Here is a 14,097-nt window from a genome sequence, read left to right as displayed (position 1 = left end):
CTGCCAGCAGCACTCCCAGCAGTAGTGGAATCAACCTGTCCTTCCTGAGGGGGCCGTGGTGGCCGAGGCAGGGTCTCCCCACTGAGGAGTCGTGGTGGGGCTCGCAGGAGAAGTGGGTCTGGGGAAGCGATGAGTTCTGTTTTGGACGGGTTGGGTTTGAGGTGTGTACGGGACAGGCGGGTGGGGGAGCCAGTAGACAGCTGGGTGTACAGGTCTGAAGCTCTGCAGGACGGTCAAGGACAGAAACACAGTTCAGCAATAACGTGAAAAGGGAGCGGAAGGAGTTCCCGTGGTGGCGCCGTGGTTAACGAATCCGACTAGGAACCATGAGGTTGCAGGTTCGGTCCCTGCCCTTGCTCAGTGGGTTAAGGATCCGGCGTTGCCCTGAGCTGTGGTGTAGGTTGCAGACGTGGCTCGGATCCCGTGTTGCTGTGGCTCTGGCGTAGGCCGGCAGTTACAGCTCCGGTTCGACCCCTAGCCTGGGAACCTCCATATGCTGCGGGAGCAGCCCAAGAAATAGCAAAAAGACAAAAAAAAAAAAAAAAAAAAAAAAAAAGAAAAAGAAAAGGGAGCGGAAGTCGGAGGGATGGATCCACGGGGCAGTTGGCAGCGGAAAGAGGTGAAACCTGGGTGAAGCCATCTGGCAGCTGCTCCTGAGAGGGGCCTTACAAGAGACCTCTGGACAAGTTCAGCAAAACCCGGGGAGTTCAGGAATTCTCAACTTCATTGGAGCTCTTGGAGTTGGGTGAGCGCCCTGGTCACTCTCTGTGGCTGATGTCCAAATCAGATGGAGGAAATTTAAACCGCATGGCGAGGAAGCGAGCTGCTCAGGGAAGGGGGCTGCTCACAGGGGAGGCCTCTCCATCTCACTCCATCTCAGTTCCCCTCCCCCGCCCCCGGTCCCCTCTCCTCCCTCTCCCCCGCCTCTGCTTCCAGGCTTTTCTCTTTCCTCTCCCTTTCTCTCCCTCTCACTTCTGTTCAGTTCTCTCCCCTTCCTTCCCTCTGGGCCACTAGAGGGCGGCAGTTCACAGTCCAGGCCCCAGTGCCGGTGCTCTGTGTGGGGCTCCCGGTGGGGTGGCGTGGGGTGGCGTGGGGTGGGGAGAGGCACCAAGATTGCCCTCAGGTCCTGGGGGCTCCTTCCCAGAGAGTCAGGCCAGTACTTTCAGGGTGAGGGCCCTGGTCACTCTCTGTGGTCATCCCTCATGCCCTGGTCATGCCTGGTGAGGGAATGCCACCATGCTCAGCGGAGGGGGCAGGAATTGCTCCTTCTTTGCCCTGCTTTGGTGAAGCCCAGAGCCACAGGAGCCAACTGTCCTGCCTTGGAGAGACGGGGATTTTTTTTTTTTTTTTGCCGTGCTGGAGACATGCAGAAGTTCCCAGGCCAGGGATCGAACCCCAGCCATGGCAGTGACAATGCAGGATCCTTTAACCACTAGGCCACCAGGGAACTCCCATATGGTGACCTGGAAGCTCAGAGAAGAGCCAAGAGCTCCTCCAGATCTCTAAGTTGACAATGCCTTTCCTCTGCTCTCTTGTGGGGCTGTAGAACCTCGGAGCTTTAAGAAACCGGGCTGTAACTTGTTCCTACAGTTTATGTCCTAGGCTCTTCTTGAAAGGATTTTTTTTCTGGAAATAGCAGGCTTTAATATTGTCTAGGGTGTCAAAAGCCCAGTGCTGGTCCCTGGGCTGCTGCATTTCACCCCACATGGAAGCCTCACCTGGGCCTGGCTGCCTGGGTGTGTGAAGCCCCATTGAGTCCTGAAAGGCTCCTTGTGACCACAGGTCAAAGGGGCTGCGTCTGAGCTGTGTACCTGGGCCTGCATTCCTGAGGGTATGGTCAGGCCAAGGAAAACAGAGTTTTTCCAAATAAGGGGGAAAAGTCTGGAATGATCTAGTTGAGGAGGAGGCTCGCTGGGAGGAAGCCCCTACCGCAGCAGGGTGGGGGCCAGGGTGCTCCCCCACCCCCTGCACTTCCCCCTGCCACACACGTCTCCATGCCTACAAAAGCCAGCGTCATGGCTGGGACCACCCAGGGGGCTGCATCAGCTCTGTGGGCTCTGAGAGCAGCCCTAATCCGGAGGAGCTTGAGGAGCTGGGCCTAGGGGTGCCGGGGCCTCAGTGGAAAGTCACGGCCCGTGACCAGGGTCCCGTGGGTCTCTAGATACTTCGGAAATTTTCTCAGAGCTCAGCCGCACCGTTCCTTAGAACTAGACCAACTAGACCGTGTCACCTGCTTTAGCTGAGCGGACACGGCTGGCTCTGGGGCCACTGTTCCTTCCAAAGGGAGCTGGAAACCAGCCAGCAGTGAGGTCTGAATGGCCCTAGGAAAGACGGGCTTGGCTGCAGCCTGGGAAGGCCAGGAGCGGAGCTCAGGTGGCTGGCATGGGAGCTCTGCGACTGCACACATGTGCCATCAAACCCGGCCTCTCCACCCCGGTTCCTCGACCCCTGCTGGTCTCTTTGCAATCACAGCCATGAAGTTCCTGATGGAGAATTAAGCCCAGAGTTTGGGGACACGCTTGGTTTCACCAGATTTTCCTCTGTTTTCATTTTGAACAATTTATTTCCTTTTGGATTTTCCTCTTTCCTTAAATTGACCCAAACAGAAGAGATGTTATTCTAGGAGTGGGCCTATCCCGCCTCAGACTCCCTGCCCTTTTCCTCTCAGAGGAGCGCAGAGCGAGGGCCCCTGGCTTGTGAAGGTCCTGCTTGTTTGCGGGGGATGAGGGAAGTACTTGGGGATCTCGAAGCCATGTCTTTGGTGACCTCTACTCCCTGGATGTCCTCTAGTTCTCATCAAGAGCCCAGCCCGATGGACCCACCACAGAGCTTCTCTTCTAAAGAAGCAAAGCATCGGAGTTCCCACCGTGGCGCAGTGGTTAACGAATCTGACTAGGAACCATGAGGTTGTGGGTTAAGGATCCAGCATTGCCATGAGCTGTGGTGTAGGTCGCAGACTCGGCTTGGATCCCGCATTGCTGTGGCTCTGGCGTAGGCCTGTGGCTACAGCTCCGATTCGACCCCTAGCCTGGGAACCTCCATATGCCACAGGAGCGGCCCTAGAAAAGGCAAAAAAAAAAAAAGAAGCAAAGCCTCTGTTCAGCCCATGGCGCCTCCCACAAGGATTCCTGCCCGAGGGAAGAAGGATGTGGTGGAAGACGGGTTCCACCCAGAAGGGAGGTGGAAAGCTGATCTCTTTGGAGAAGCAATGGTCCGATCAGTGTATCTGGACTTCCTCTTCCCGTCCCACATCTGGATAAACAGATTACAGGGCAAACCGAAAGCACAGGGTTAGGGTTAGGGGAGAACCACTAGGACCGACGGCTTGAGCCAGAGCAGGTTGAAAAGGTACGAGCCACAGAGACCAATGCCCACATGATGTCAGGATCCAGGTGGACAAGGGCACTATTGCTGAGTCCAGAGGACCCAGAGACAGTGTCCTTTCTGCACACTTCTAAGGCCCTTCGCCCCACACCGCTGCGTGGTCACCTAAGACCTCCCTTGTTCACAGATGCCATTGCAGGGAGGGGCAGGGTTAGAGACAAGAACATGTGAATGACGTGGTGTTTTTCTGAAGAGACTGAATTATTTAAAGAGACTGCTGTCTAGAAGAGATGGAGAGACCCTATTAGGTGAGTTTAAGTTTTCCCAGCCAGAGGGGTGGGGTTATCTGCTATCAGCTAAAGAAAATGAAGAAGCTACATTTCCTTTGCACGACTTAGTACCAGCCTGCTCATTTGCAACCTGCCGCAAATGGTGGGCAGATTCTAGACCAGAGGGGCAATCAGCATTTCTCACTGCACTGCCTTCGTCTGCATTTGTCCAGATGAGGGGCTGTAGATAAGATTTTACAGAACATTGATCCCTCAGCATGTCTGTCTACTCATCACCAGATGACTGACCCCCAAATCTTTTTTCTTTTCTGTAGATGGTATTTTTTCCAAGTGTATGTTATGCATTTGACCTCTGTTGCTTTTGTCATTTTACTGCTTTTGTTAGTTTTCAGGGAAGGAGATATGATAACCTCATATCTTCTATTTCTATTTCCCTTGGAATTTTCTTTTCTTTTTTAAAAAAATTTCTTTAAAATAACATTATTATTATTACTATTTTTTTTTAGGGCTGCACCTGTGGCATATGGAAGTTCCCAGGTGAGGGGTCGAATTGGAGCTGTGGCTGCCAGTTTACACCACAGCCACAGCAATGCAGGATCCTAGCCACATCTGCAACCTAGACTGCAGCTCACAGCAATGCCAGATCCTTAACCCACTGAGCAGGGCCAGGGATCGAACCCTCATCCTCATTGATACTAGTCAAATTTGTTACCACTGAGCCACAGTGGAAGTTCCTAAAATAACATTTTAATTATCAGTTAATTTTCTCAAAACAAGAATTGTTTTCCCTCAGGCTGTAGAACATGACTGAAATTCAAATGCTGAATTTTTGTTGTCTCTTCATCTAGAATGGAGCAAAAATATGCATTAAACTGATAAAAGCATAAATGAAAAATAGCATTCCCTGTTAAATTGAGTTTCTTTGAATAACAAATATTTGATGTTCTTGACCAGATAATGACTGGGTAAGAATTATTCACTTGGATGCAAAAGAGGTTAGTTCAAATAATTCAACTCGGATTTCACCAATATACCCTTGGAATTTTCCGAAGGTCTCTGTGTGAGGAAAGCCTCCTATAAGTCAACCAAATTGGGAATGAGACCTTCAAAATGCTCTCCACAGTTTATCTGTTCCCCTGATTGTCACGGATCCCAGAAGAGCTGGCTTCCCAGTAAGTTCTGCCCTGTTGAGCAGGGGGCCTCTCAGCTATTCCCCACACTGTTCCAGCTCCTGTTCTATTTATCTACTCATCAGTGATCCCAATTCCTGCTTCCTGGGGTCTTTGTGAGACTAAAGAAGTGGATGGGGAGTTCCTGTTGTGGCTTAGCTGGTTAAGAACACGACTAATATCCATGAGGATGTGGGTTGAGATTGCTGACCCTGCTCATTGGGTTAAGGATCCAGCATTGTGGCTGAGATCTGGTGTGGCTGTGGCTGGCAGCTGCAGCTCCCATTTGGCCCCTAGCCTGGGAACTTCCACATGCTGCAGGTGCCAGCCTAAAAAACTAAAATAAAATAAAAAAATAAATAAATAGTGGATGGGAAGGTGCTTTGTAAATGCAGAGCGCAGGGGCGGGGGGTGTCATCATCACCGCGTTCACTCCATCCTGATGGCCACCTTCCTCTGGGGCTTTGTGTGTAAATGGTGTGACAGGGAGGACAGGCAGGGTCGGGTCATGCCAATGACTAAGAGGATGAGAGACCTGGAAAGAAGAGTCTTCTTGCCTGGGAATGATGTGACGAGACCCTCTTTGTTCAGTGGACATGCTCCTGGAAGAATCCATTGATCAAAATTTTAGTCTCCCTTGATGCTGCCTGGCCAACCTGTGTGGACATCCCTTACCAAGATGGCACCATGGCTGTCCAACCTGTCACACAGGCTGAGCCATAGAAGCCTGGAGAGGAAAAAAGCTCTAGTTTGTTGTTGAAAATACTCGAGGGAAATCCATGAAAGACCATTCTTAATGTATTTTTTTTCACTTTTTATTTTTTTAAATTGTTATTTAAATACAATTTTTTTTCTACTGTACAGCATGGTGACCCAGTTACACATACATGTATACATTCTTTTTTCTCACATTATCATGCTCCATTTAATGTATTTTTAAGTGCAAACAAAAACAAAAGTTAAACGACAGTATGTGGAGGTGGGGAATGAGGAGTTTAATGGGTTTAATGAGAGTTTCAGTTTTGGAAAATAAAGTTCTGGAGATGGGTAGGGGTGATGGTTGCGCAACAATCTGAATGGACTCAACACCACTGAGCACACTTAAAAATACTTAAAAAGGTAAATTTTACGTAACGTATATTTACCACATTAAAAAAAATTGTAGGTTCAGTATAACCTGGTATTTATAAATGAACAAAACATAGGCACAGGAAAAAAAAAAAAACAAACTTCAAGAACACAGCAAAATGTGACAATGTGCTAGGTACTGGAATTGTAGGTGATTTTTCTTTTCTTCCCTCCAGGATTTGTCTGACCCAGGTTCTCAGACCCTCTTATTTTCACATGTTCCACCTGCCCCCCGCCCCCCACAACCCCGCCATGGAGTTTTGTGGTAAGTACGAAGGCAGCTCCCTCCCCAAATAGCCCCATTGGTCCTCCTTTTCTCCGACCTAGCAGAAAAGGTAGAACATCTTTAGCATCTTGCTATTTTGATGTTGGGGAGACGGGGTAGATTTTCCTTGAAGCTAACAGAGCCCAGGACCCTGAACTTGCACCGGCAGCTGATCTTTTTTTTTTTTTTTAATTAAAAAAAATTGAGATAAATTCACATAGCATAAAGTTTACCATTCTAACCATTTAAAAGGTGTAATTCAGTATTTTTTTTTTTAAGTACTGCCATAATTTTGAGGAACTATAGACTTCTCCACCCTGGTCGTACCATTTTATATTCCTATTTGAGGAATGGATGTGGGGTTTTGACATTGGTGTTGTTGCTGCCTGTAGGAGTTGCTATTTGTTTAGTGACTTTTCTGACCTAATTTGATAATATCTCTACGGCCGTGTGTGGTCCCTGAGGTTTTGTTTCTATTAGCTGAATGGTCAGCTAATGATCAGAGGGGGATCTCCTTCTGTGTCTGATACCCCGAATCCCCCAGGCTTGGCAGATGGGCTCTGTGCACATGTGGGGGCACACCTGTAACAGTTAGACGGGCAGTTCACAAGCTCCCTGCTCCCACCAGCATTCAGCTGTTTTTCTTAACCACTCCCCGGATGATCACAAGCTTTTGATTAATTTCTGGAATCCTGAAAAAGTTTACTCCAGCACTTTTGCGGGCTGTTGTTAGTTTTCTCATTGTTTTTAGGAAGGGGCAGCGTTTGGAGTTCTTTCCTCTACCACTGATGCTGATGTCACCAGCGTACCATTTTTGGATTAGAGGAGGTCCCCAAATCTTACGTTTCAAGCTCCATAAAACCTGGCTCTATCCCTGGTTGGGGTTGTAAGTGGGCACTCAGTCAGCTTTGGGTATTATGAAAATGCGAGCTTGTTGTGTGGTGACACTTTGCTTATTGGCAGGCAAGCAAATGTTCCAGGTTGAGATGACAAAGTAGTTCCCAGTGCTGGGGGAGGGTCTCCCTCTTTTCTGTGCCGTTTCCCAGCACCTCCCGGCACTCTGAGGCCTGGGAGCTTTGGGAACACTGGAAGCAGTACGATTGGCATCAGGTTATGAGATGCCCTTGGCATTTTCACAGGAATGAGGTTCTCTGGTGTGTCATGAGCATAGGACAGGGGCTGGCAAATGCCAGCCTGTGAGACACATCTGGTCTACTGCCTAGTTTGTTTGTTTTTTAGACAGAACCATATGGAAGTTTCTGGGCCAGGAATCTAACCCAAGCCACACCTGTAATCAGAGCCTTAACCTGCTTAGTAATGAGGTAACTCCAAAACTTATTTGCTTCTTCTTCTTTTTTTTTTTTCCCCTTGGCCACGCCCATGGAATGTGGAAATTCCTGCCCAGGGATCGAACCTGCACCACATCAATCCAGGCTTCTGCAGTGACAACACCAAATCCTCAACCCACTGTACCAGGGGAGCTCCTGGCCTGCTGCCTAATTTTTTTAATGGCTAAGAATGGTTTTCATATTTTAAAAAGTTTGAAAAAAGTCAAAGGAAGATGGAGTTCCTACTGTGGTGCTGTGGGTTAAGGGCCTGGCTGCAGTAGCTAGGGTCTCTGCAGAGGTGCAGGTTGGGTCCCTGGTCAGATGCAGTGAGTTAAAGAATCCAGCGTTGCCACAGCTCAAATTCAATCCCTGATCTGGGAACTTCCAAATGCTATGAGTGCGGCCATTAAAAAAATTAAATCAAAAGAAGAATAGTGTTTTGTGGGATGTGAAAATTCCATGAAATTGAAATTTCATTATCCATAAAGTTTTCAGGAGTTCCTGTTGTGGCTCATCGGGTTAAGGGTCTGACATTTCTCTGTGAAGATGGGGGTTTGATCCCTGGTCTCACTCAGTGGGTTAGGGATCCGGTGTTGCTGAGAGCTGCGGCATAGATCACAAATGCAGCTCGGATTCCACATAGCTGTGGTATAGGCCGCAGTTGTAACTCTGAATCGACCCCTAGCCTGGGAACTTCCACATGCCACAGGTACGGCCACAAAAAGAACAAAAACAGTCTTCTTGGAACACAGCCACACTCATCGGTTGATAGATGGTCTGTGACTGCTTTCTGATGACAGCGGCCGAGGTGAGGAAACTGTGACTAGGACTGTACGGGAGTTCCCTTGTGGGTCACTGCAGTGGCCCAGGTTGCTGCTGTGGCTTGAGTTCAGTCCCTGGCCTGGGAACTTTCACATGCTTCAGGCACAGCCAAAAAAAAAAAAAGAGGTGTGTGTGATCAGGACTGCGCACCCTTTGAAGCCTAAGGTTCTATCTGACCCTTTGCAGAAAGAGTTGCTGCCCCTTGGCATCAGACACTGACTGGGAGGGTTGGAGCGGGAGGGAGAGCTGAGTGGATGCCATATTCAGCCAGGCTGGTAGGCTGGTTTTGAGCCCAAATGAGATTTCTTGAGAATTCCCAGAAATACTTGTGGAGGCTTTGCAGCGGCCTGGAGATCCTGCCTAATTAATGGGGGCGAGAGCAGGATGGAGTTCCTGCTGTGGTGCAACAGGATTGGCAGTGTCTTGGGAAAGCTGGGACGCAGGTTCGATCCCCAGCTTGGCACAGTGGGTTAAGGATCCAGTGTTGCCACAGCTGCAGCTTAGGTTGAGACTGTGGCTCGGATCTGATCCCTGGCCCGGGAGGTCCATATCCTTCAGGCAGTCAGAAATGAAAAAAAATGGGGGCAAGAACAGGAGTTTTTGGTGTTAACATAACTCCATTCATCTTCACAGGATGATGGGATATAAAGGTTTTTGGTTTATTCCCATGAACACTTTTGTGGCAGAATCATCAGCCCCATTTTCAGATGGAAAGTGGAGCTAATAAAGATTCTGTTGAGGAGTTCCTGCTGTGGCACAGTGGAAACGAATCTGACTAGTGTCCATGAGGATTTGGGTTTGATCCTTGGCCTTGATCAGTGGGTTAAAGCATCCCGAGTTGCCATGAGCTGTGGTGTAGGTCGCAGAGTTGGCTAGGATCTGGCATTGCTCTGCCTGTGGCATAGGCTGGCAGCTGTAGCTTGGGACCCCTTGGGAACCTTCATGTGCCTTGGGCTTGGCCCTAAAAATAAACAAAACAAAACAATATTTATGTTCTTGGAGTTCCTTGGTGGCGTATCAGTTAAGGATTTGGTGTTGTCACTGCTGTGGCCTGGGTTTGATCCTTGGCCCAGGAACTGCTCCGTATCATGGTCATGCACCCCACCCCCAAAAGAGACCCAAACAACATTTATGTTCTCATAATGTTCTTCAGGTCACAGGTAGCTCCACTCTGTGTAGTGAAGAATTTAACTTTGCCCCAAGAGAGATCTAAACCTTGCCCTTGGCTTCTGGGAGGTAATCTCTCAGCCCTTGGAATGTCATGCTTGATCAGAGAGTCTCCATTTGCCTGGGGGCCTTGGGCTGATTAGATAGTAACAGTGTGATTTGGGGTGGGGGCTTTGGGTCATGAAATATCAGCTCCACCTCCCGAGGGGCTGGAAACTGAGGTCAGCCACACGAACAGTCAACCACGTCTAAGTTATGGAACCCCAGGAAAGAGACACCAAGGCTCATGAGAGCCTCCCTGGGTGGCAGTGCCGTGTACGTATTGTCACCCATTGATGCCAGGAGAAGAGGTTGGCTCTGACTCTGAGGGGGAGCGAGGCTGGCAGCTCTGTGCTTGGACTTTCTTGGATTCTGCCCTATGTCCTTCTTTCTTCCTTCCTCCTCTTGCTGACTTTTTTTTTTTTTTTTTTTGGCTTTTTAAAAATTTTTATTGCCGTACTTGCGGCATGTGGAAGTTTTCAGGCTAGGGCTCCAACAGCCACAGCAACACCGGATCCCACCTACAGCACAGCTCAGGGCAACACTGGATCCTTGACCCACTGAGCGAGGCCAGAGATCGAACCAGTGTCCTCATGTATATTAGTTGGATTCTTTACTGATGAGTCGCAATGGGAACTCTACCATCTAATTTTTTGATCCAGTCTTTTTAAAAATCTGCTTCTCTGCCCCCTTCTATCTTTTCCTACTGGGTAGAGTGGTTGGAGGACTTCCTTTTGAAGGTTGGAGGGCCCCTTCTCTGGGGATTTTCTTTCTTTCTTTTTTCTTTTCAGGGCCACACTTACAGCATATGGAAGTTCCCAGGCCAGGGGTCAAATCAGAACTGCAGCTTCTGGCTTTTGCCACAGCCATAGCAATGTGGGATCCGAGCTGCATCTGTGACTAACACTGGATCCTTAACCCACTGAGTGAGGCCAGGGATAGAATCCCCATCCTCGTGGTTACTAGTCATGTTCTTAACCCACTGAACCACACTGGGAACTCCCAGGGATTTTCTGAAGACGGCCTTACGAAAGGCCAGGAGGCTTCAGAGTAGCAAGGGGAGGAGGCAGGATAAACACCCCAGGAACCAGTGACAGCAAAGTCCCTCACCTCTTTCAGAAGTTTTATTAATTGCACATGTACCTGAGACCCAACTAGACTGTATGGCTGGTTTGAGCTAGGCTGGTCTGTTCAGGAGACTGCAAGTGCCTTTCTGCCCATTTTGGGCACCAGTATCTTCACCCCAAATGCCAGTGAGTTTCACCAATCTTTATTTTTCTTATTGAACAATACTAGTAAAGGTTCTGTAGCCCAATTTGAAAAATACAAATGAAGATCAATAAAAACGTTATACACAGTATTCTGAAAGGAATAGTACCCCTAGATCAACAAAATTATTTGAATTCAATATATACTTACTTGTCTGTCTGTCTGTCTGTCTATCTATCTATCTATCTATCCATCTATTTATTTCTAGGGAACTAATGAAACTCTAGCTAGATAGTAATGGTTAACTAATATAAAGAAAGTTCATTTTATGCCATATTCTAGCTACCCAATAGGTTTTATGTTACTGCATGGGTTTTATGTTGTTTAATCCTTAGAGTCACCCCATGTGGTTGTTGTAATCAGTTGACAAGTGAATAGGGCGAGGTTCAGAGACCTTGTCTAAGTCGCATAACTGTGAAGGACTGGAGCTGGGATTGGAACTCAGGCAGTTCCACTCCAGCCCCTCTGCTCTTAACCACCTGCTCCCTATCTGCTAAGGGAACAAGTTCTGTCCTGATCTATTTGGATCCTCTCCTATGGTCGTCTTGGTTCTTCTCTAGAGTAGAGAAGTTTTGTTTCTGTTTTTCCTCCTCCACCTGCGGCCTATGGAAATTCCCAGGCTAGGGGTTGAATCAGAGCTGCCGCTACAGGCCTGTGTCGCAGCCACAGCAATGCAGGATCCTTAACCCACTGAGAGAGGCCAGGGATTGAACCCTCATCCTCACAGAGACAGCATCTGGTTTTTAACCCGCTGAGCCACAGTAGGAATTCCCCTCATGCCAGTTTTAATTGGAATCCCGACAAAAGAGGGATATTGGTGCTTGGCTGATAAAAATGTCGCAGAGATTTCTTGGGCTTCTGATGTGCAATCGCTCAGCAATCAGACTGTTGGCACAGAGCACTCATGCAACTATTATTCCACACTCATATTGCTGTGGAATTGGGCAATGGCGATTTCTACTAAAATCCATCTTTCCTTGACCTTTCCTGAGCTGCATCAGTGAACAGTTCCTGCAAACTGCCTCTACTGGGGTCTTGCCGGACAGGGTCTGGTCAATCCATAAAGGCTCAGTCCCTCCTAAATGCCATGTCCTGGCTCTCTGATCCCTGGCGCAGGCTCCTTCAGGTGCTGTAATCATTAACTCTTGCAGGAAGCGCACAGCACTGATAGGTATCAGAGCATCTGCTTCTGCTCAGTTCGATACAGGGACTACTGGAGTCCTGAGATGGAGAGCAGTCAGCAAAGAGATGGCGGTGAGGGGGTGGCCAGGCAGGAGCCAGCTGGTGGGGGTTGAGGCTGAGACGGGACATGGGCCTGTGGAGTGCCGTGTCCCTGATTGCTGGCTGTATGATTGGCTCTGGCATCTTCATGTCACCACAGGGGGTCTTGGTCTACATGGGCAGCCCCGGGGCCAGTCTTGTGGTCTGGGCGGTCTGTGGTCTTCTGACCACCCTGGGTGCCCTGTGCTATGCTGAACTGGGGACCCTGGTCCCCGAATCCGGAGGGGAATATGCGTACATTCTACGAACCTTTGGCTCCTTACCAGCCTTCCTGGTCATCTACACGTTTGTGCTGGTGAGCAGACCAGCCGCCATCGCTGCCGTCTCTCTGAGCTTTGCCCAGTATGTCGTGGTCCCCTTTTATCCAGGCTGCTCCTCCCTGCCCCAGGCCATGCTCAAGGGTGTGGCTGCCACCTGCCTTCTGCTGCTGCTGCTGGTCAACTGCTGGAGCTCGCGGGCAACCATCATGCTGATGAACGTGTGCACGGCTGCCAAAGTGCTCTCCTTGCTGGTCATCGTCGGGGGCGGCATCATGGTCCTGGGCCAGGGCTGTGGCCGCACGGAAGCCCTTCTGACTGCCTTCCACAACACGTCACAGCAGGCCGGGCACATCAGCATGGCCTTCTACCAGGGCATGTGGTCCTTTGATGGCTGGAATAGCCTCAACTATGTGATGGAGGAACTCAAGAATCCAAATGTGAGTCTATGCTACCGCTTTGGGGAGGGGGGTGTGTGTGCGTGTGTGAAATCTCCAAACTTCAACAGTTCCAGTGATTGCTATTTGAGCTAAGACTCCGAGAAATCGGCTGAAAGTGGGGGACTCCCTTCGTGCACTCCTGGGCCTTGAAGGCCAGCCCATTGTCTATTCTGATTTCTTCATGCAGTTAGATAAATAATAACTTCTCAATTAAGGAGAGAACCTTATTGTCTCACACCCATGGTCTCGTTTTCCTGCCCTGGGAAGTAGACGTCATTCTCCTGTTTTTCATGTGTGAAAACAGGTCTTTCTAACCTCTAGTAAGAGGCCATGCCTGGTGACCCAGCTTGCCGCCTCTTGCATTGCTCTCTTCGGAGCACTGTAGCACGCTCTTAATTCATACTTGCCAAGCATGGGGGCCGCTCCTGGGCAGAGCTTCATGATGCAGGAGAGAAGAAGCAGCCAGCTCTGCCTGGCTCACCCTGCCTGTGAACTTGGGCCTGGCTAGTCTTGGCCTTTGGGGGAGGGGCGGGGGAGGGGTCTGCAGGGCTCCTTGGGAAACAGATGGAAACTTTGGACTGGATGGTTACTATAAATATTAGCTCTGCTACAAATTCATTTGCTTAGGATGCTCTTTGTTTTTTCTTGTCCAAGCAGGAGTTTTAAATTCTCATAGAATGAACATTGCAAGTCTTTTTCTGTCTCTGGACTGGTTTAAGGCCCATTACAGCTCTCAGGGTCTGACTCAGTGCCTCTGGTGTGGGGCTTGGGAGAAGCCGAGGAGCTTAGAGACTGAAGTTTAAAGGCAGAGACAGACAGGAGTCCTGGGGCCTAGTTTTTATTTCTATTTTGCATGTAATTTCCTGTGCCTCAGTTTTTGGCCTATAAAATAGGATTACAATAGCTTCCTGCCTGCCTCATGGAGTATCTAATGGTATAATCCCCCATGAGTGATGGCTAGGGCTCTGAGTGCTGTAAACAGCTGCAGAGTGTATGGCAATTTCAGGAGAATGATGGTGAGTACTCAGACTGGTTCTGGGGTGGGCTGGGGGCTCCAGAGCAGGGACACTGGCTCACTCAGTTCCTGGGGGCTGGACTCCTCTCTCTGAGAATGCAGGCCCTGAGCTCAAAGCTATCCACTTAATAAACCCATGTGCTATAGAGCAGGGATCAGCAAACTTTTCCTACAAAGGATCGGAGACTTGTTTATTTTAGGTTTTGCAGGTCACACAACCTCTGTGACAACCGTTCAACTCAGCTGTAGTGTGAGAACAGCCATAAATCACCCAACAAGTGGGGCTTTGTGCTTACAAATTTT

General features: G+C 49.2%; 1 protein-coding gene across 5 annotated transcripts in view; it reads left to right on the top strand.

Moving 5' to 3' along the window:
• LOC100523732 (b(0,+)-type amino acid transporter 1-like) overlaps positions 1-14,097 on the top strand; it is a 34,612-nt gene that overhangs the window by 11,731 nt on the left and 8,784 nt on the right. Inside the window, exons 1-4 of one of the 5 annotated variants that reach the window (XM_021087790.1) lie at positions 579-745; positions 3,512-3,632; positions 6,088-6,176; positions 12,451-12,779. In XM_021087790.1, the coding sequence (XP_020943449.1) occupies positions 6,128-6,176; positions 12,451-12,779 (378 nt within the window). In that variant the 5' untranslated portion in view covers positions 579-745; positions 3,512-3,632; positions 6,088-6,127. Of the gene's footprint in view, positions 1-578; positions 746-3,075; positions 3,349-3,511; positions 3,633-6,087; positions 6,177-11,498; positions 12,780-14,097 lie in introns of those variants that run through there. The other 4 variants (XM_013996318.2, XM_013996314.2, XM_013996317.2 and 1 more) reach the window with 4 other exon arrangements.

This window comes from Sus scrofa, chromosome 3 (genome assembly GCF_000003025.6).
Source record: "Sus scrofa isolate TJ Tabasco breed Duroc chromosome 3, Sscrofa11.1, whole genome shotgun sequence".
Lineage (NCBI taxonomy): Eukaryota > Metazoa > Chordata > Mammalia > Artiodactyla > Suidae > Sus > Sus scrofa.
This window is presented reverse-complemented; position numbering and strand designations above follow the sequence as displayed.